The sequence below is a fragment of the Ahaetulla prasina genome, chromosome 7 (genome assembly GCF_028640845.1).
Source record: "Ahaetulla prasina isolate Xishuangbanna chromosome 7, ASM2864084v1, whole genome shotgun sequence".
NCBI lineage: Eukaryota > Metazoa > Chordata > Lepidosauria > Squamata > Colubridae > Ahaetulla > Ahaetulla prasina.
Window position 1 is genome coordinate 418111 of NC_080545.1, and position 20389 is coordinate 438499.

Below are 20389 nucleotides of genomic sequence, written 5' to 3' on the forward strand. Positions count from 1 at the left end.
GATAGATGGAGCCCCCCGTGGCTCCCGTATAACACCCATCCTGCGCAGGCTGCACTGGCTACCTGTGGCTTTCCGGGTGCGCTTCAAGGTTCTGGTGACCACCTTTAAAGCGCTCCATGGCATTGGGCCGGGTTACTTACGGGACCGCCTACTGCTACCGAATATCTCTCACCGACCCGTGCGCTCTCACAGAGAGGGTCTCCTCAGGGTGCCGTCAGCGCGGCAATGTCGTCTGGCGACACCCAGGGGAAGGGCCTTCTCTGTGGGGGCCCCCACCCTCTGGAATGAACTACCCCCCGGACTTCGTCAGCTTTCGGACCTCCGGACCTTCCGCCGCGGGCTTAAAACATATTTATTTAACTGTGCAGGACTGAGCTAGATTTTAAATTATCGGTTTTAAATTGGGTTTTATTCTATATTTTTAATTCTAAATTAACGGGCTTTTTAGAATAAGTTTTTTAATTGTTTTATATTGTATTTATGTGTTTTTAAATGCCTGTACACCGCCCTGAGTCCTTCGGGAGATAGGGCGGTATATAAATTTGATTAAATAAAATAAAATAAATAAATAAATAATCTGAGGCATTTTGTGGGCAAGGAGTGAAACAGACACCCGTTGCGGATGCAAACACTGAGTAGTCATGGGGAGTTCAGGTTGCTGGTTTGCATAGTTCTGCTGGAGTTCAGTCCAATATGTGCATGAATTGTAAGCTATTTTATAAAGAGAACTATAGCTAACTTCAAATCTTGAGTTAAGGTATAATCAAGTTTCCTTAGTTTTCCTTAGCTTCTCGTGTCTACTGTGGTTTAAACAACAAGTCATCATTAAAAGCACGACTGACGGCGATGGGTGAACTCAGAAAATTTCATCCACAGTATCTGCCTTCTCAAATCTGCTTCTGGGGCCACACTTCTAAATCTGTTTAATCAAAAGTAAAGTTCAGTAAGTTCATTGCAAACTCTGCCAAAATAAATGTGGTTAGGTTAGGACTGCAGAATAGTTGCATACACACGCACACAAAAGAAATAATATTCACATTCAGATTTAATTACTGCAACTTAAAATGCCTGCTGAAGAATAAAAAATATGGTGCATTTTGTCATTTTTTAAAAAGCTCATTACTGGAAGATACATCAAGATTTGTAAAAGTTAGCCCTCCTGTTCAAAAACTGCTGATGTAAGTCATTTGCTATCATGAGAAGCTCAGGGCAAAATCTTAATAACTTTTGAAATTCTCAGTACACTTTAAGTCATCCCAACAAGCATTAATACAGATGCTTCCTGTATTTAAAATGTATGAAATTCTGGGAACCTTTTTTTTTTTTTTTTGAGAAGATGCAAACGCTGCCCAAGGAGAAAAAAGTATACTGGGTTTGGTCCAAACTGAGCAAAATTTGGATCTACTGAAATCAATGGAATTTTTATTAGTCATGATGAATTTATAGTATAGAGAGGAGAAACCTTGCATCCAGCAATGAAATACAGCAGTTTCTAATCTCACATGCTTTTAATTCACTGCAGGTGAATTACACACTGCGCGTCAGGGTAGCTTTCTTAGGGTAGCTTGGACAGGACCCTAGTTTTGCTAACTTCTTGGTTTCCAGATTTTTAATTTTCAGGGAATTCACCCCTGACTCCATGTTACATTCCAACACATAGGATGTGTCCCATTTACAATTATTATTTCAGATCAAATTTTCATGCATTAACTTGGATTTGTGTCATATCGCAAATATGACACACTATTGTCTGCTTTGTAATGTGGGCAAGCAAGTCTGGTGCTCTATCAATTGAGGAATATTTTGCTTCTCTAGACCAGCTGAAAGCCACGGCTATAAGATGTCAACAAATCAAGGAGTTTTCATCCGAGAGTGTTCTATTTTTGCCATCCATATAATAAGATCATGAGCAGAAGAACTATTTTAATGCTATTCACAGTCTTCCAAAATAAAAAAAAAAAGAAAATATACAGCTTAAGTCATTTGAGTTTCCCTTCATTTGTTTCAATCTGTTTCTCTTTGTATCAAAGCATATGATAAGATGAAGGAGCTCAGAATGAACATGGGAGAAACGAGGAAAGAGAAGTATTCCATGAGGCAAAACCCTTGTCAGAATAGCTCTGCTAAGAAATTAGATAAAAGGTACTTATAATATAAATCACCTGCAGTTTAGTTGAGTTTGCTTATTGTTTGACTCAATTTCATAAACAAGGAATTAAAACTGAGCAAAAGTAAACCTGGAGCTTTTTTCCTAATTAAAAAATAAAATAAAATAAAAATTAGAATATCATAATATTATCAGACAAAAAGCTATTCTATCTCCCCCCCCCCAAAAGAGCTATCTTTGACTGCATATTGGTTGTGGTATATTTAAATAGTTGTTTAATAAAATACATCTTTAAGTCAAAGGTTAGGAAAGTCTTCAGTAGTAGGGCCAGAATAATCCACCTGCTGTTGCCATGGCTTCAGGGAGTTATTGGTTGGGGTCCATGTGACTCTAATGAGTAATTGCATACAGTATTAATTCCATTCTTCCAGCACATTTATAAACAAGAGAACTAGTAGGCAAAAAGGGTGTATAAGTCTTGCATACAACCAAGTGTGAAGGTTCTGTTCCTTAGCTTTCCAAAATCCATGCAGTTCTTTAGTCAAGTTCAAGAGAAGTCCCAGAGAGCATTTTTTCTTCCTTATAATTCCTTTTGAAAATGGCGGCATGAAGCATGACAGTCCTCTTTACTTCAGTCCAAAGAGAAATGCAAGTTCATCTCACTGCAAAACCACAAAACCATACGCTGGTTTCAGAGTCATCTTACGTTCCAGAAATGTCGGGGGTCAACGAGACGAGCCCAATGGAAAATGTTTCAGCAAACGGGGCCCATTTTCAACCAAGCGGAAATCATTCAAGCTTCCCAGCTCTTTGTAAACATCCACGTAAATGCCATAGAAAACATTTGTCTGTATTGCATCTCATTTCCAGTTATGCAAGGTTTTACTTGGATAAAAGGGTTTTTTTGGAGGTAATTGTCGCTCAGACACTTCGTGGTGCCCTCTCAAACTCGTGGGTCCTTCTATTCCTACCTTTCTTATTTTCCTGTAGATGCTTCCATTTGTTTGGGTTCACCTGGGCATTAGCAGGTCTTTGCCGGCGTTGTTTGCGGTCCCGTTTCCATACCTGCTCACAGAATTCATCCATTGTGTTTAGGTTGGGATGGTTGATGAGCTGCATGAAGTCTCTATACCACACTTTCTGGATGGGAGTCATGCCATTGGAGGCCTCCTTGACCTTGGAACTGTCTCCTTCTTCTTCTTTATGAAGAAGCTCTTCCAGGTGTTCCGTGTCTATGATCTCCAAGGTGACCTTGAGGAGGGTTTGCATGAAGCCATGCTCCACAGCATAGCAGAAGTAGAGCCCTGAATCCTTCCTCTGTAAGCTCCGAAGGAGAAGACCTTGCTCTGTCCGGATCAAACGGTCATTTACTTTGATCTGTGGAGGAAGAAAGAAAGAAAATTCCTGTTTAAGTAGGGAACTACAGAGTCTGAAACTTTGTTCAGCCATGATAGCTCATTGGATGAGACTTTCTATCAGTCTAGGCTAGTTCTCAGACCTTTTTGAACAGGAGGAGGAGAAGGAGAAGGAGAAGAAGAAAGAATGGTGCTTGGATAGTTTGAAAAATGAGTGCAGGCTAGTGTTAGAAACACTTTGTTTCACTTATTATATATTTTATGGACATGTTTAAACAATAAATAAACCAGGTTCATTAGTAACATCACTGAGATGATGCTGTTCTACATAGCATACACAATAAATGATCAGAATGATTGAATCCATTGAATGTTACAACAGCCATCTTTAATATGAAAAGAAACTTTGAAGACAATAAAAGCACTGATGTCAAACTACAGACAAACAATCATTATAATAAATGGATGCATGTTCCTCCTCTCCTCTGTATTGTAAGAGGAGACCTAATAATTGAAACAATCAGTCTGGGTGACTTTCAAGAGAAGAAAGGTGGGCTTGGCTTGCAACCTCCTACTCCGGGGTTCCCCAAATAGGACAAATTTCAGGATGGCGGACTTCAACTCCCAGAGTTTCCTACTGATCACAGCTATTGTGAAGAATTCCTTTTCCTCTTCTCTCATCCTTTTATTAACAATGTATAAAATAAACAAAAAACAAAAACCAACCATACAACATTATAAAAGAAGGGAGTGAAATGATCAGAATTCTTGAAGTCCACACATTGGGAAGTTGCTCACACTGCAAAACACTATTTCTCTTCCTTTTTTTATTCCCACTGTTCCATAAGCAAAATTAAATTGGCTAGTATTTGAATTAAAGCAGCCACAGTATGTATTTGAATCAATCTATTTCATTAAGATTTATAAATAGAACACATTTAATCAATGTTTATGGTTCAGATCAAAATCAATGTTCTATGATCTATGTTAATCGTTCCCAGCTCGATGCCATCCAGACTGATGGGATTACGAGTTTCATCTTGAGTCGACACGGAATGGCTGTGGTTGATGGGAGCGTTGCCCAACACATGTAGAAGATACAGAAATACGGTCTATTTTTTCCCATGCTTTAAAAAATGAATCAGAGAACACTTTGGGAATCTAATCTTACAAAATGCGTAGCTATTGCCAAGCAACGAATGACCTATGAATTCTTCATACAAAATACGGTTTTCTGCCTTGTACAATTATTTCCTTTCTTCTTACCTCATCCTACTTTCCCAGCTCAGGTGAAGCTGTCTAGCCTACTTGGAAAAGAGGCTTGCTCTCTTACAAATGAGGTGATGATGGGACCTTCCAGGCTACTCCACCGTCTACATTCTTAATCCCCTTGGAAACATGCAAAGTCTAACTGTATTCTGTGGGTAACCATTCTGTGGGGAGGAGGGGAGACATCAGAGCCAATTGCCAAGGGGCTTCCATCACACAGGAGAGCCTCTTTTCTCAGTGGAAACGTTTCACTGGATGTTGAAATAGAATAAATGAGCAGGTTTTATTGTTGTCGTTACAGAATGCAAGATAAGCTGGTCTCAGGCTAAATGGAAGTTCTCAGGGGGAGATCACAATGCAATAAGTGATGATGATGATGATGACCATCAGAATTAAGGGGCCAAGGGACACAAACCTTGAGCACCTGCTCTTACCTCTTCTTTCCGATCCTCATTTTGCTTCTGAAACTGCCAGTAGACCAGAGCACGTTGAGATTTTGGGCTGCACTCCAGGAAAGTACTGCTGTTCTCTACGCCGTAGATAATCTTCTCTTCCAGCCCAGTCCCGCTTGGGTTATCTGCAGAAAACAGTAAGAAGAGGCATCATTTAAGCCTGGCTGCAAGATGACTGCCTGCATTCATCCAGAGCCCTCTGCACGTGGAAGAGGACTCTCTCATCCAGGCAGCATGGTTTAGAAACAAGAGCAAAGCCAGGTCTTCTGAAGCAGCGATGCTTGGGAAATTGTGACAATTATGTACGTATCTGCACATATGTGAGCTTGTGGGTACATTTCGTCTTTAAAAATAAAAATCAGCTCCTGGTGACTTCATAAAAAACCCAGAGGCAGTTTGCCACTGCCTTATCCTGGGATGTTTTTCGATTTCTGTACTAGGAGCTGACTAGATGCCATGGAGATTGCCACCAAATAAAATCTAGGATTCATATTACTTATCTCATCTCTAGAATAACATAAATCTGGGATTTATGCTGCTCTTGTCAGCCCTGAGCTGCCACAGCTGTAAATGGATGATGTTTGTAGAAGTAGCAATCTTGATTGCTACCCATCCTAAACAATGAAGAGAGGCCTAGATCCGGGATCAGCTCTAAGCAACCAGTTTACGTTGCTCTGGCAAGTCTCCTCCGGCCCCAGACATTTGGCTTGTCGCAGGGCAGATGGGACTCCAGAATTAATTTGACCAGGCACTGCCCAACCAGCATTTGTCACATCCTTAAGATTATAGGCCTAACATTCTTCTGAAAGGATGCTCAGCTTGCTTTTCAAGTGTGGAGTGAATGCACTTTGGAAACAGTGCTCGTCCTATGCTGCATAAGGACAGAGAGCCTTTGTTACTTTGGTGGCCCCTGGGGACATTATAGTGCTCCCGCTACTTCTGCTGACACGTTTTGCATAGCTGAACTTTTCCCTGTTCTTATTTTCAAGAACCACAGAACCACGTGGCCATTTGTCACCCATTGCTCCATCATCCCTTGCCTCCAACATGCCTGGATCACCTATGGGAGGAGAATCAGGGCAGCCCATGGTAGGTGAAAATCAGAAGGTGCCCTGTAGGATCTTTTCAGACCAAGAGCCTCTCTCTTATTAGACGGTATGAGCTCCAGCTTCTACATCAGAGTGGCTAAAGCAAGCCCTCTGCAGCTGAGGAAGAGCTGGAAGCTGAAAGCATCTAACAAAACGTGTGAGTTGGCAAAGAGACTCCTTCAGAAGAATTCTCCTCTCATGCTGGGGAACAGCCCCAAAGTAACAGGGGCACTAAGGCCGTTGAGCTGAGCAGGACATTCCTTCCACTTCACCCTGAGTTTCTTCTTAAGCCTGTCCCTGGTTACTTAGTCAATCCTGATACAGGTGGCAAACCTGCCCTTCCAAGCATCCCCCCGAACTCTCCCCACCTGCCCCCTTGCAGGAGCTGCTTGGTCAAAGAAGAAACAAAGCCAGGGGGATCCACCAACTCTGTTTGTAACTTGGCCTGCAATAGGTGAGGCCAGCCCTATTCCCTGCCCTCAGAAGGTGGAAGAACAGCAGTTGATGAGTAGCAGAATTGATGCCAGCCATTTTCTGCCAGCTCAAGAGTGGAGACGGGTTGTACTTATCTCAGCCATGAGGAAGAGCTCCCAGCCTGCCTATTTCAACAGTTTGGGGGAGGCCATTTTGGAATGGCACTGAGGGCTCTTTCCGTTCCTCTCATGTGGCTGCCGCCAGTCCTCCTTGGCATCTGAAAGACTCCCATCTCAACGTTGCGCAGACTTAGGCATGTCTAAGCCCAATCGCCCGGCATGCCTAACTTTGCGTGGGCTGAGGCTATTTTCCCGTGGCACGTTTTCTTTGGTGGCAGCCGAGTTCATCAGACATTTTGTTGAATGCTAATCCCAAGGTAAAATAGCTAATCTTTGAACTGCTTCCGGGGCTTCCATGCGGCAGTCTTCCTGTTTGGAGTCCATGGCAGGGCCTGGATTCCAGATTCCCTTTATTAATGGCGGTCTCCTGGGGGCTTTCAGGGGGCGAGAGCTTGGCCATCAAAATCTTTTCAGCTTTTTTGTGCTCCAAGTGAAAGATATGTTGCCTCCTGCAGGGCCATCTGTTGCCAGAACCTGTTGGCTGTGTACCACTTTGGCAACAAAACCTGTTTGTTAAACTGCCGTCCCCAGGAGGAAACCAGCAAGCAGGCCGGTTGCTTTCACGTTATGACAGACTAATCAAACATATCACCTTAATGAGCTTCAGCTATCAGAGCCCAAGTAGGGAAAGTCTGAGGGAAGAAAACTGCTAAGCAAACCAGCAGATATTAAACAATTAGGAAGGCAGCCATTCAGATGTTCTCACTGTTTGTTCCAGGATGCAAGTGGAAGGACTTTTTTTTAAAAGGATTTTTTGGGGCAAAACTGATTCATTGGAAAGAGATGGGGAGGGGCGTGGAAATTACCAAGGGGAAAAAGAGTTGAAAGGAAGAATTAGATACAGCGATGTTCAAAGGCAGCTGGCAGTCGATGTTCTGAACCTTGGACCAGAAGGATCCCTCTGTTCCCGGCTGTGGTGACAGCCCTTTCATCAATGTTTCTGCTAGCAGTCTTATCTGCTTATTTGCCCAGTTGCAAGCTTTCTGCAAGCTTCTGCACAATTCTCTGCTCCCCTAAACTCAAATCCAGACATTGGGATTGATCAGCAAAATGTGACAATGGCTTTCTTTGTCCAGCAGAGGGGGCTGCTGCATTTTGCAGAATGTTTTCCTTCTGAGTTGGAAGGTGAAGATTGGGGGGTGCCTCCTCTCTTATGTCTGGATAGCCTCAGATAAGGGTTCATAGCACGGCAGGTAACAATCGTATACACATTACGCTTGAAAAGAAATCGAGCCAGGTGGATTTTCGTCAAGTTAAAATGCAAAGAATTTGGGGATGGGTATAATTTTTTCCCTATAGGTTTCTAGTAGACAGCAGTCAAGTGCCTGATTGGCTGTTTGGTTCCTGCCTTGCCCAGTCTTGTGAGTACGGCCGTGGGTTCTAACTCACCGGGATGTTGAAGGTCTGAGCAGTGAGTGAGAGGGTCTCCATTTCGGATGTCCTGTCGTCTGGTGCGCCTACAGGAATCAGTGAGAGAGAGAGAGAAAAAATCATATTGTTTCATCACATTCATTGCATTTTTAAAAATGAAATTAATATTCTAGACTATCTCTGTTCCAAAACGCAAACTGATCACAGAATGAAGGCTTATTCGCCCACTGAATGTGTCAAGATATTAAAACAAAGTTTACATTCAGGAATCTGATCCAAGGCCAAAAAATGGAAGAATGGAATTCATCAACATTTGTGGAAAAGTTGTTATAAATAATTGTCAGCCAGGGCTGTGCTTAAAAATTAATGCTTCTGATGCATTATTTCTGGGAATATTCTAGCCAAGACTGTAAATGCGTTTTGCTTATCACAAAAGTTACAGATTGATTTGTAGACAGTTGGATTCACACATTTAGTGTAACTTTTATAAATGCACAAATAAATCTACAGTGTCCCGACTTGCTTCTGAAAATAAGACCAGTGAAGCTTTCGCTAACTCAAGTACTTTGACTTTCCTGATAAAGAAAACTCCACACATGTTTTCTAATGTCTCCTTTCTGCATTATTCTTGTTATTCTCCATCTCTTCCCTGTGAACCTTTTCAGTCTTGGGGGTCTTTATTTGGTCTGCACCCCACCTTTCTTCTCTGGCAAGCATTCTCACCAGAGGATCTAATCCAAGAAAGGCTGAACCAGGTGCCGCCTTCTCTTTTACCTAGAATCATTTCAGTTTTAGGACCTATGAACAGAACTGGATTTGTAAGCATACTGATAGCCTCCATCAAAAATTAATGAATGCTTCTTTAGGAACTGTCTTGTTCACGGAACAGGAGTTTCTAAGAGAGATTTCTTTGGACTTTTCTGAAACTCTAAATCCAGAATTTGAGAGTATTCTTTGCAAAACCTTTGTCTGTTAAAAAAGATAATTGGGAATATACAGTAGGTAGTCCTGAGTACAAGGATGAGCCACAAGATGCTTAATAATTGTTTTGTTTTGAAAAATCATATTTTATTATTGTTTTTAAAAAAGGATGTTGCAAAAATACTGTTCATGTTGAGGCTGCCACTGTTGTGTTCCTATTGCAAAAGACCAGAGACCCCCATTCAGGCCATATAAGTGGAATCTTTAGGAAAAGAAGAGAAAACCAGGATGTTGCTAGAATCTAAGGCTTCATCTGGAGAAGAACAAATGAGAAGGCAGCCAAAGGGAGGGAAGGGAAGAGAAGAGAAGAGAAGAGAAGAGAAGAGAAGAGAAGAGAAGAGAAGAGAAGAGAAGGTGGAGAGGTGGCATTGGAACTGAAAAACCCTGAAATAATGTCTAAAGTCAAAGACCATGAAGAACAGGGCACAGCTTAGGAATTCTTGTCTTTTTTTCTGGAAAGCTTAACAGAAGTCAGAAAGAACATTTTGTCCCATTGTTTTAAATGGAACTAGAACATTAATTAATTGGTCTGGAAAATATTGACCAACACTTAATTCCCATATGATTCCTTAAATTAGCAAAAAGGATCAAACTGATTAACAAATACATGGTTGTTTTAATGCCTGTGCTTACTCCTGTCTTTTAAAGATAGGTTCTAGTTTTAAGTTGTAATGGGTGTTGTTGTTTTTTACTTTTCTCTCTCTCTCTCTCTCTCTCTTTATCTTGGTGTAAATTTCTTTGGAAGGCTTTTCTCTGAAAAGGAGCATATTGTTTCTGAAATACATAAATGCAAAATCCCACTTCTTGTGTCAGTTCCAGAAAAAGCCCACCCCCCTCTTATGGAAATAATTATATGACAATAATAAATAAGGAAAGGCTTAATCTGAAGGCTCTGAAAAGTAATTCACTGTATGAATCATGGTTTGAGCTAGTGCTACAGGAACGTGAGTCAGAACTTGGGATCTTCCTAAGGAATCATGTGGATTTAAAGGAGACAAATTTTTCCATGGTTAGCCTAGGAAAGCCTTGCATAGACAAGCTGGAATCATCTGGCAGTCCATCTGCAGATCCCTGGGCTGCAGGCCTAAATAATGCGATGATGATTTTTTTGTGATGGAAGCCCCTCTCTCTTACACAGCACTTTGTTTCCCCACCATGAGGAATAGGCCAAGCCTAACAGGGCCGAAAGGAGAGGAAAGAGAGGCCTGAGATTTTATGAGCCAGGACAGACAAAGTCAGCAGGCAAAGTCTGTGGTTTTTAATTGCTTCAATAAACAACAAACCCCTCACCCTAAAAGCTCCAAAGAGCTAGTTAGGAGGGTGCAAGGATGTGGCCAAGGACCTTTGCAGGAAAAAAAAAAAGTCTGATGTGAAATTTCCGAGTTGGTGCATCCCATGGCAAGTGTGGCTATGGAGGGGCCGGTCCACAAGACTTTGCCTCCCCTCCACGGAAATATAAAATGAGTTGTGTGGTTTTTTTCAATCCACCTTGCCCGGTTTACTGACATGTTAGGCAATGGCGCTTCTGGAAGAAATGAACCACCAGATACTGGCACTGAAACAAACAGAGGATGGACTGAAGCCTTGGTCATTTCTGAAAGCTGATTGTCACATTGGTGTCTTCGGCACAGTCCCAGCACTACCAAAGCAGCCCAAAGAATGCTGCCTGTGGGACCGAGGGAGTGTTGGTTAGATGGTCAGAGAGGCGGGGATGCTCGGACTTGCCTTTTGGCAGTGGGAAAGTAGCGGGAGCAGGAAGCCCCGTCCCAAGCACAATAGGGGTCCCTGGCCAGGCAGCACTCCGCGCAGGCTTTCCCGTAGACGTCACAGCGGTGCAGAGGAAGCTGGGAGACTCCGACCGCTGAGCCGATGTAGAGCTGTTGCTGCAGGGTTGGAAAGAGAAGAAGGAAGCAACTGTAAACTACTCGATGGGGGCCAGGGGTTACACTCAAGGTTTTGCAGGAGCAACCTCTACCACTATTGTATGCAACATAAACAGTAATATTGTGGGACTTGTAGAATTATGCATCCCTCCCCCAAAAGAAACTCCTAACTTTTTAATGGAAGTGGAGCTGCACAAGGAATCTTTTTGCTTATTATTAGATGCAGCAAACAAATCAGTGGAATCTACTTACAGAGGTCCTACTCCACATTTTTATTTCTCACCCACCAGTCCATCCATTTACACTTCATCCTGCATGGTGCACCCAACAGCTTTTACTTCACTATGAAAGATGCATTTTCTCTCTGTTCAAATGCTGAAATCTGCTTTATTGGGCCTAATTTGAATGTGTGTCCTCCGATACTCGGGTGCCCAATGCTTTGCAAGCTTCATCTCAAGCCAACGGCTGCCACCTGGAGATTACTTAATGAAATCAGAGATTCTGTTGGCCGTTCAGGAGCTGATTTGTAGAGACAATCTGCAAGAAGAGCTTCGGAGTACTTGGGAACACAAATGTAGGCCTTGTCTGCAACTTTTTAAATCAGCTGCTTCTCTCCACACCAAGGCTTACTTTGGAGAGACAATCTGAGCCCTGCACAGCCCTGGAAATGCTGAAAGGGAGGAAAAGGCCCTGGATTCAGCCCAGATGCCTGGAAGCATCAGCAGGGGACCCTTCGCTCCTTCATCCCTGACCGTGAGGAGAAAAGCAACTCTTTCAGCCAATGGATGGAAATTCATCCTAATATTTTGCACATCATGAGATAATAAATTCATCATTTCATCCTAAGAAAGTTTCCTCCTTCCCAGAAGAGGAACAACAATGCACCAAAGTCCTGCAGCTTTGAAGGCTCTGGAAACAGGAATCAACCTGTTCTCAAAATCCCCTTCGGTGCAAGCATGTGAGGCCAGAAATCTGTCAGAGCGCATCACACAACTGTGTGGCTAGACTGACACTTTATGGGCCCCACTTTGCACAAATGACTTGGGCTTCCTTAGATGAAGGGTACTTTAATGTTGGAGATTTGTTTGCCGGAAATCGGGAGGGGGCAGATTGTAATCCCTCCTGAATACACGAAGGGAACTTTGATGGAAAAGTCTTCCTTAAATGCGTGGCTTGTTATACATGAAACTGGCTCTTTTAAAAAAGAATGTGAAAATAATCAAAAGCAGAGCATTCTGATATTCACACACACATGCACACTTGACACCTCAGCAAAGTTTTCAGCATAGTTTTTTCTCATAATAGCACATTCTTTTAAATCTCTCTCTCTCTCTTTCTCTCTTTGTACAGTGGAAGAAATTCCAGACAAAATACTTCATGTCAAATACATTCATTTTAGATAGGCTCCTAATATTTAATGGGTTTTCAAGCACATTCATGACCAATAAATCATAAATCATTATAAAACAAACAAACAATAAAACAAACACGTAATTGCTTTTAAAAATTTAACATTAACAAAAAAGTTAAAAAAAGGATTTGTGATAACGTTAAAAAGGATTCTAAGCAGGCTCTCTGCTTTGCCTGCCGAATATCCCAGGATAAACCTCCAGTGACCAACTTTCAACTCCTAACCATTAGGGAATCCTGTCCTGCAGCCAGTCAGAAGCAACGATCTTTTGGTGAGAGAGAAAGTAACCCTTCAAAGGCCACCTCAAGAACTTAACTTGCCTTCTTGGAACACGCCACATTGTGAAATGTTGGTGTTCTTGAAAAAAATTAAGCAGAATAACAGACTAACAGAGTTGGAAGTGACCCTGGGGGTCTTCTAGTCCAACCCCCTGCTCAGGCAGGAGACCCCCATCCCATTTCAGACAAATGGCTGTCCAATCTCTTCTCAAAGACCTCCGGTGATGGAGCACCCACGGCTTCTGAAGGTAAGTCAATCCACTGATTAATTGTTCTCACTGTCTGGAAAGGTCTCCTTAGATTTAGGTTGCTTCTCTCTTTTCTCATCTGCATTGAGAAGCAAGACCATGGGGAGAGTCTGCTTGCAGGCCAGAGGGCCTGAAAAAGTCCTGACCTCAAAGGTGGAATGTCTCACGTGGTTTGCTGAAAAGGGGCTCTTCCACTTTCTGACATGAATTTATTTTATTTTATTTTATTTATTTAGTCAATCACATATAAAATAGCAGGTAAAAGTATAAACATAATTTCGTACATGAAAAGAGTAAGTAAAAAAAAGGAAAAGTAGGACCGGCATACAGGTGCACTTATACACGCCCCTTACAGACCTCTTAGGAATGGGGTGAGGTCAACAATAGACAGTTTAAGCTTAGAAGTTTTGGGGATTTGGGAAAGAAACTACAGAGTCAGGTAGTGCATTCCAGGCATTGACCACTCTGTTACTGAAGTCATATTTTCTGCAATCGAGTTTGGAGCGGTTTACCTTGAGTTTGTATCTGTCATTTGCTCGTGTATTGTTGTGGTTGAAGCTGAAGTAGTCATTGACAGTTAGGACGTTGTGGTAGATAATTTTATGTACTATGCTTAGGTCAGATTGAAGTCTGTGTAGTTCTAAGTTGTCTAAGCCCAACATTTTGTTGTGGTTCTGGCCCCCAAGCTGGCCCTCGAGCCTGCCCTCATGGAGGAGAGTGACTCGGAGAGTGAGGGAGAGGAGCCAGCAGGGCCTCCCTCACCAGGACCCTCCTCACTGGCACCACCCCAAATTCCAGCTGCAGGCCAGGAAGAGGAGCTGGCAAGGCCTCCCTCACCCGGACCCTCCTCCTCCTCCTTGGCAACGCCCCAAGTCCCAGCTGCTGCTGATCAATCCTGGATCGACCCGAGGCAGCGACATAAAGATAAGCGTGCCCAACAGAGGAAAAGGTCTGGCAGGCTCAGAGAGTGCTGAGTCACGGAGCCACACCCCATAGGGGATAAAAGCGGGTGGAGCTGCCGTTGAGCTTCATGACGGCAAAAAACTACCCAGCATGTGTTGCAGCTCGGTCGCTCAGGAGTTAAAGGCCTTTGTTTCCTGTAAGCTTGGACACGAGTGCTTTTATCTCTGTCTGAGATTAAGACTTCAGAGCTCGGCAGGCCTCTGCGCGGTCGCTGCCAAGTCTTGTGCTTCCTACAGAAGAATCAGGTCTGTGTCAATAAAAGGACTGTGAAACTCACGTTTCTCTGTGACGTGGAAGGGGGAACAGAACACATTTGGAGTCTGGTGGCATAAGGTATTTTTTTGTGAGCAGAGGAGTGGAGGACTCTTCTTGTAAAATATCTCTGGACTCTCTCGATTGTATTTATGTCCGATATGCAATGCGGGTTCCAGACAGATGAGCTGTACTCTAGAATTGGTCTAGCAAATGTTTTGTATGCTCTAGTTAGAAGTACAATATTACCAGAGAAGAAGCTATGCAAGATTAGGTTAACAACTCTTAGTGCCTTTTTGGCAATGTTGTTACAATGGGCTCTGGCACTAAGAGCTTTAGAAATTTTCTAAAAATTTCTGATCTGTAATTTTCAACTAGGCTAGGGTCTCCCTTTTTGAAGATAGGTATAACCTTGGCTTGTGACCATAGGTAGGATTGGGTAACAGGACCAAGGTTCTGTTACTGAAAGATTTTTCAAAAATTATGCTTAGAGGTTCTGCAATTGCAGTGGAAAGCTTTTTTAAGAAGTATGCACATAGTCCATCAGGTCCAATAGATAGAGATGGTTTTAGATTGCGTACTGCCTTTTCAACGTTGTCTTCTGTAAAATCAATATGTACAAGATCACCATAATCATTGTAATTGTCTGTACTACGGCTGGGGAATATTGGGTGTGTGTTGTTGCTGTTTACAAAGACTGAGCCGAAGAACGTGTTCAAGAGATTGGCTTTAACGGTTTCGTCAATACAGTCTTTTTTGTTTGGTCCTTTTAGGCTGCACTGAACTTTACTGAAAGCAAGTGAGTCAGAGGGACCTGGGGAAAAAGGGCCCAATTTCAGGTGAAGGACTATAAAGTTCAACTAGGACTGGGAAACACCGATACATAAACAGCCTGGGGAAAAAAGATGCCGCTGCTTTAAGCACTCACTAAAGTTAATGCAATCCTTAAAAGAGTGAGAAGGCCCTGGCTTGTTGTTTCACGTCACTTTTAGGAAAGGATAGAAAAGAACTTTGCATTTTCTTGCTTATAGGATTCCATGTGAGAAATTATAAATATTTATGAAAATGGGGTGGAGCAAAATTCACACCTAGAAAGCCAAATTAAGCACTTTGAAAATTCAATAAATATTTAAGAATTTCGAGGTTCTGTCTATACCTACCTGCTTCGTGGAAATCTTCATGGCTGAAATAGGTGTGGGTTCCTGAAACAAAAAATAAGAGTTAAAATCAAAGATGATTTAAGAAGCTGCTCTACTTAATGGGATGCTACCTGGATGCCTTAAAACATTTGCACTGCATTTGTGGTTGCTATGGAGGCATTCCAAGGTTCCCACACTGCAATTCGGTATATCTTCTTAAGTTAGTTAGAGAGTGTCTTTACAAAGCAGGTAGGCAGATGTATCTCTGAGGCTCACAAATGGATTTTCAGCAATATGGCCCTGCAATATTTTCAGGAACGTCTCCTGACATGGGAATTTCCCTGCCTTGCTCATTGGTCCTGGGAGAAAGGTAACCTTCTCTGTTTCCACAGGGTTCATTCATCACATGGGGGCTTCTGGCAGGGCTCACCCTGAGGGGGAGGACCTTCCTCCTTGAACTGGTTTCTACCCTTTTAGCCTTCCAGACACATGAAAAAGAGAACCCTCCCAGGGGACACGTGGGGAGGCATAATATGGCTGGCAGCCTCAGAGTCATGATGGGAAATAAAAGCAATTGATCAATAAACCAACAAATCAATACCATCTCCAGTGTGAAAATTCACTCTTTCCTTCTTTGTTAACTGTGACTTAGCAAAAATGTGTTCCATCTTATTAGGATTTATAAGCCTCTTGAAATAGTTGTTTCCTTGTAACAGAAAAAAGTGGAGCAGAAGAAGGAGGAAGAGGAAGAAGGCTCAGGGCCACTAATTTCTGGTAGAAATGCAGTGTTGAAATTTCACTGCAAGTCTAAGTATTAAAACTACTTAAGCTCTTTAATTCCCTAATAGCACTAGGACTTAGACTGATCTACCGCTTCATACTGCTCTACAGCCCCCTCTGAGCTGTTTACAGAGTCAGCCTCTTGCACCCCCCCCCAAACCTAACAATCTAGGTCCTCATTTTACCGACCTCGGAAGGATGGAAGGCTGAGCCAATCTTGAGCCGGTCAGGATTGAACTGCTGGCAGTGAGTCAGCCTGCAATACTGCGTTCCGACCACCGGGCCACCAGGGCTGGCATCTCATATTGCCTCTGTCCTGCTCATTCTGGTAGCTGAGTATTATTGGCAGCAGCTCTGAGGCTTACATGGGATTCTTTGGCAGCCTGGTATTTTGGGGGTGATGCTGGGAAATGGGTGGGAGCGACCCACAGCTACCCTCGGGAACAAGTCTCTGCCACAGGGACTGGAGGGGGGATTCTGATTTTAAAGTAACCCTTAACTAGATGCTAACTCAAGTCAGCTTTGCTCAGTGAAGGAAGGAGGAAAATACTTTTAAATTACTGCATCATTTACATTAAATTAAATTTAAACTAATTTGATTTAATATTTTTTTTAAAAAGCATTTAGTTGACTAGATTAAATTGCAGCATAAGAGATACTTTATTCCCCTCCTTTTCTTGCCACACCTTTCCAAGGACCCTGGACCAGTTTATATAAATAAATAAATGTCTCAGTAATCAACAGTATTCAAACTGGGATTCTTAATTGCTCTGTCATGGGAAACCCTTCAACATCTGAAAAATAGACCTTTCGCTGCCCCCTTACCTTAACACTGCTTGCCCATACGTAGAATAAATTTTGTATATTATTTTTGGGAGTGAAAAGATAGGCAACGAGACCTTCAAACATGCAGATGATTTCAGTTGCAAATTGCAAACAGTTGTATCTGCTGGCCTTTTTTACATTCCAGCAAATGGGGGGGGGGAATAGTGTCAGTGTTAAATACACTCAGTTGGGCCCATCCTTCCTAAGCTCCACCTGCAGCTATCTGGGCAGTCAGCAGCTCACACAAGCAGCCTCCCCTCCACCCATATTTCCCCTCACCCGAAAGACGGTGATCTCTTCCAGTAACACTTCCTCCAGATCATGCCAGGTTTCCTTTGGGATAGAAACCACTTTCAAAACGGTCCCAATATCTGAAAGAAAGAAAGGAACATTTTTGTTTAAGTAGGATGACTTTTCACATTTCACATTACAATTAGCATCTTTCAGAAAATACAGTCATAAAGTTGAGTGTTCGATCCTAAGTGGCTCAAGGTTGACTCAGCCTTCTGTCCTTCCGAGGTCGGTAAAATGAGGACCCAGATTGTTGATGGAGGGGGCAAGAGGCTGATTCTGTAAACTGCTTAGAGAAGGCTGTGAAAGGACTGTGAAGTGGTAAGGGCTGTTGCTATTCCTATTTACACTTTAGTCTTGATTTCCAAGGCACATTTGCTTCCAAAAGGACCCAAAAGTTCTCAACCATTTCTGAAGAGGAATTATGATAAAATATTTGGATTATAAAACACCCAGGATGTGAAAGGTCTGAACCATTTTTAGCTACCAGGAAGGGGATAGGACAAGAATTTCCAATGAAATACCAGCTTCCACAAATCGGAATTGAACTAGGGTCATGTTTTATTATTCATTATATCAACTCTTAACATTTTAATTGCTGTGTTAAAATTCAAGGGCAGATACTAACAAGAACATTGGTGTGGACTGTAGGAAGGGAGCTAACAGCATGTTTTCATAATTTTTTTTAATTATGAGGATTTTTTAAAAGTGGATTTTTGTAATTGGTCTAAGCTGATGGTATCAATTTTACACTGATAGACTTTCCACCATGTTGTAGCGGTTATAAAGTTCTTTGCAGGAATTGTGTGCCAGAAGAGACATCAACGAATGGTGCAATTTTGTCAGAGTCATATAAAAGCTGGAAGAATAGAATCAATAGGTCAAGGAATCCTTTAACATGGTTTGTTGGAAAAATTCTCCAATAGAAGTCTCAGATGAATCAAATATCCACATAACATGGACTAGATTGCAATTAGCAAATGATATAAAGTATATAAGAAATAAGAACATTTAATGACATCTTCCAAAGTCTCTCAGGATCTACCAGCAAATGAGGATGGTGGGAATTCTCTACAACCCAAAGCAATAACTGACATCTAATTAACCATTACCCCTATTAAGATACAACAAATATAATACATATGGTGTATAACATTTGCTGAATGCCATCCCCAGGTTGTGTGACAGCACAAAATATGAACAATACCTAGGTAAAAGGTTTTTTTAATTTAATAAATTAGGATTTAAAAAACAGCAACATAGCATTCCAATGTAAACATCTACTCGATCTGCTGGAATCACAGGTGAAAAGATAATTCATTTTTTGAAACGAAGGAGCAGCAGGGAGAGAATGCCGGTCTTACACTTCTAAAACGTTTTCCGATAACAGAAGGGGATAAAGTTGGAATGTGTTCATGCATATTCTAAGGAAATTCTGTGATGATTGTTTTATAAGGTCAGTGAGGTCCACATTACAACACGTTACATATTAGAGCCCCAAGCATCTGAAATTAAACTTTATCTGCCTTCAGGATCAGCTTCTTCAGCTGAGTAATTTTTCAAGCGGCTTCACACCACTGAATCGGTCCTTTCTGTTCAGATCAGAAAGCTTTTGGTGCATAATTTAATTTACAAGATAGACGTGGTGTTAAGAACATCCGTGTACTGACAGACGGACTCAGACTGAGCTAAATGATCTTTCTTTACTTTCGCATTAAGTTACAAGTGCAGATGGAGGTAATAAAAGATGCATTTGCTGGAGGAGATGAAATGGACCTTTCTTCGTATAAGAGCTTGTTTTAGCCTATTAATTTAGCCCGCAATTCTAAACCCAGATACCTCAGAGCACAAGGGCACCTACTTCAATATAAGAAAATAATAGAAGGGAACAGAAGAGAATAGTCCTGATTGGCCAAGAGTGACTGGACACACAAGGAATTTGTCTCTGACGCAGAAGCTCTCAGTGTACATACAAACAACAAAGTGATAGGTCACTTATCATAAATCTTAGTTAAAACAGTCGGCCTATGTGGTCAGCATTTATTATAAAATCCTGATTTCGTTATGTAGTTGACCAGTGAGAGAATCAATTTCCTTCAGAGCAGCTCTGGAGAGCAACACTTCCGGTCAGCCCTGGGATCCAGTGAGACCCAGTGAGATCCATGCAGATCCCAGCCATGCTGTGGCATTTTACTGCCAGCAAAAGAGAAAAGCGGCCACCAATTTTCCTGGCTCTAAAGGCCCTCATGGAATTGCAGGGCTGGAGGCCTCCCAGGACAACCAACCAATTGATCTGGACAGCAAAATCCAATTGACCTGATTCTATTGAATTCTTTGAACGGAACTGGAGCATGAAATGAAATCAGTTAAAACAATCCAAATGATTTGCACCCATTTTCTGAGCCACATCACCATATAAATGACATGACCCTAACAGACGTTTGATATTCATACATTTATTATGTGTGTTTTCTCGGAAAACCCCCACTTTGTTTGTTGAAATGTTTGTTTAGTTCTCATGCTTTAGCACCCTTCTATTTTAATTAATTCATCACTCAGAGACCACCAGCACCACCACCCTGAAAAAAAAAATCATGTTTGATTAAATTCTTTAAAAAAAACCACGGACACTCAAAGTTTATGGGGCATTTTCTAGGTTTCCTCCTGCCAAGCAAAGTTTTAAACCATAGTTTATAATCTATAACTTACAAACATATACTGTAACATTGTGCAATTATTGGAAGAGAAAGAAGTCAGAAAGGATGTGGCTTATTAGAAGTGATAAAATTGTCCATGTTTGTATTGCTCCTCTCATTGGTAGGAGAAGATTAAATGAGCAATAAGCTGCTTGTTTTCAAATTGAACAAAGGTCCTAAAAACTGGCCCTGTTCCTTATTTATTTCCTTGTTGGATTTATGTTTTAGCTTTCTTTAAGTATTTAAAAAAACATGGTATAGACAGCACTCCCTCCTTCATGTAGGCACACCAAGCCCATTCTAGAAGGAAACCAATGGGATTGGCTTCATTTTCTGCTCCTCTGTCAATCAAAAAAACCACCCTAGTTCCATCCTAGGGTGTGTGGAACTTGGTAGTTTTGCATTTC

At 41.9% G+C, this 20389-nt stretch overlaps 1 protein-coding gene across 4 annotated transcripts in view; it reads right to left on the bottom strand.

Moving 5' to 3' along the window:
- Positions 1–1021: 1021 nt before the first annotated feature.
- SEMA3A (semaphorin 3A) overlaps positions 1022–20389 on the bottom strand; it is a 174036-nt gene continuing 154668 nt past the window's right edge. For all 4 annotated transcript variants that reach the window (XM_058190464.1, XM_058190462.1, XM_058190461.1 and 1 more), the window contains 6 exons: positions 17275–17366; positions 15412–15453; positions 10942–11099; positions 8254–8321; positions 5166–5308; positions 1022–3484 (listed from right to left, as the gene is read on the bottom strand). In XM_058190464.1, coding sequence (XP_058046447.1) covers positions 3029–3484; positions 5166–5308; positions 8254–8321; positions 10942–11099; positions 15412–15453; positions 17275–17366 — 959 coding nt within the window. In that variant the 3' untranslated portion in view covers positions 1022–3028. The remainder of the gene's footprint in view (positions 3485–5165; positions 5309–8253; positions 8322–10941; positions 11100–15411; positions 15454–17274; positions 17367–20389) is intronic.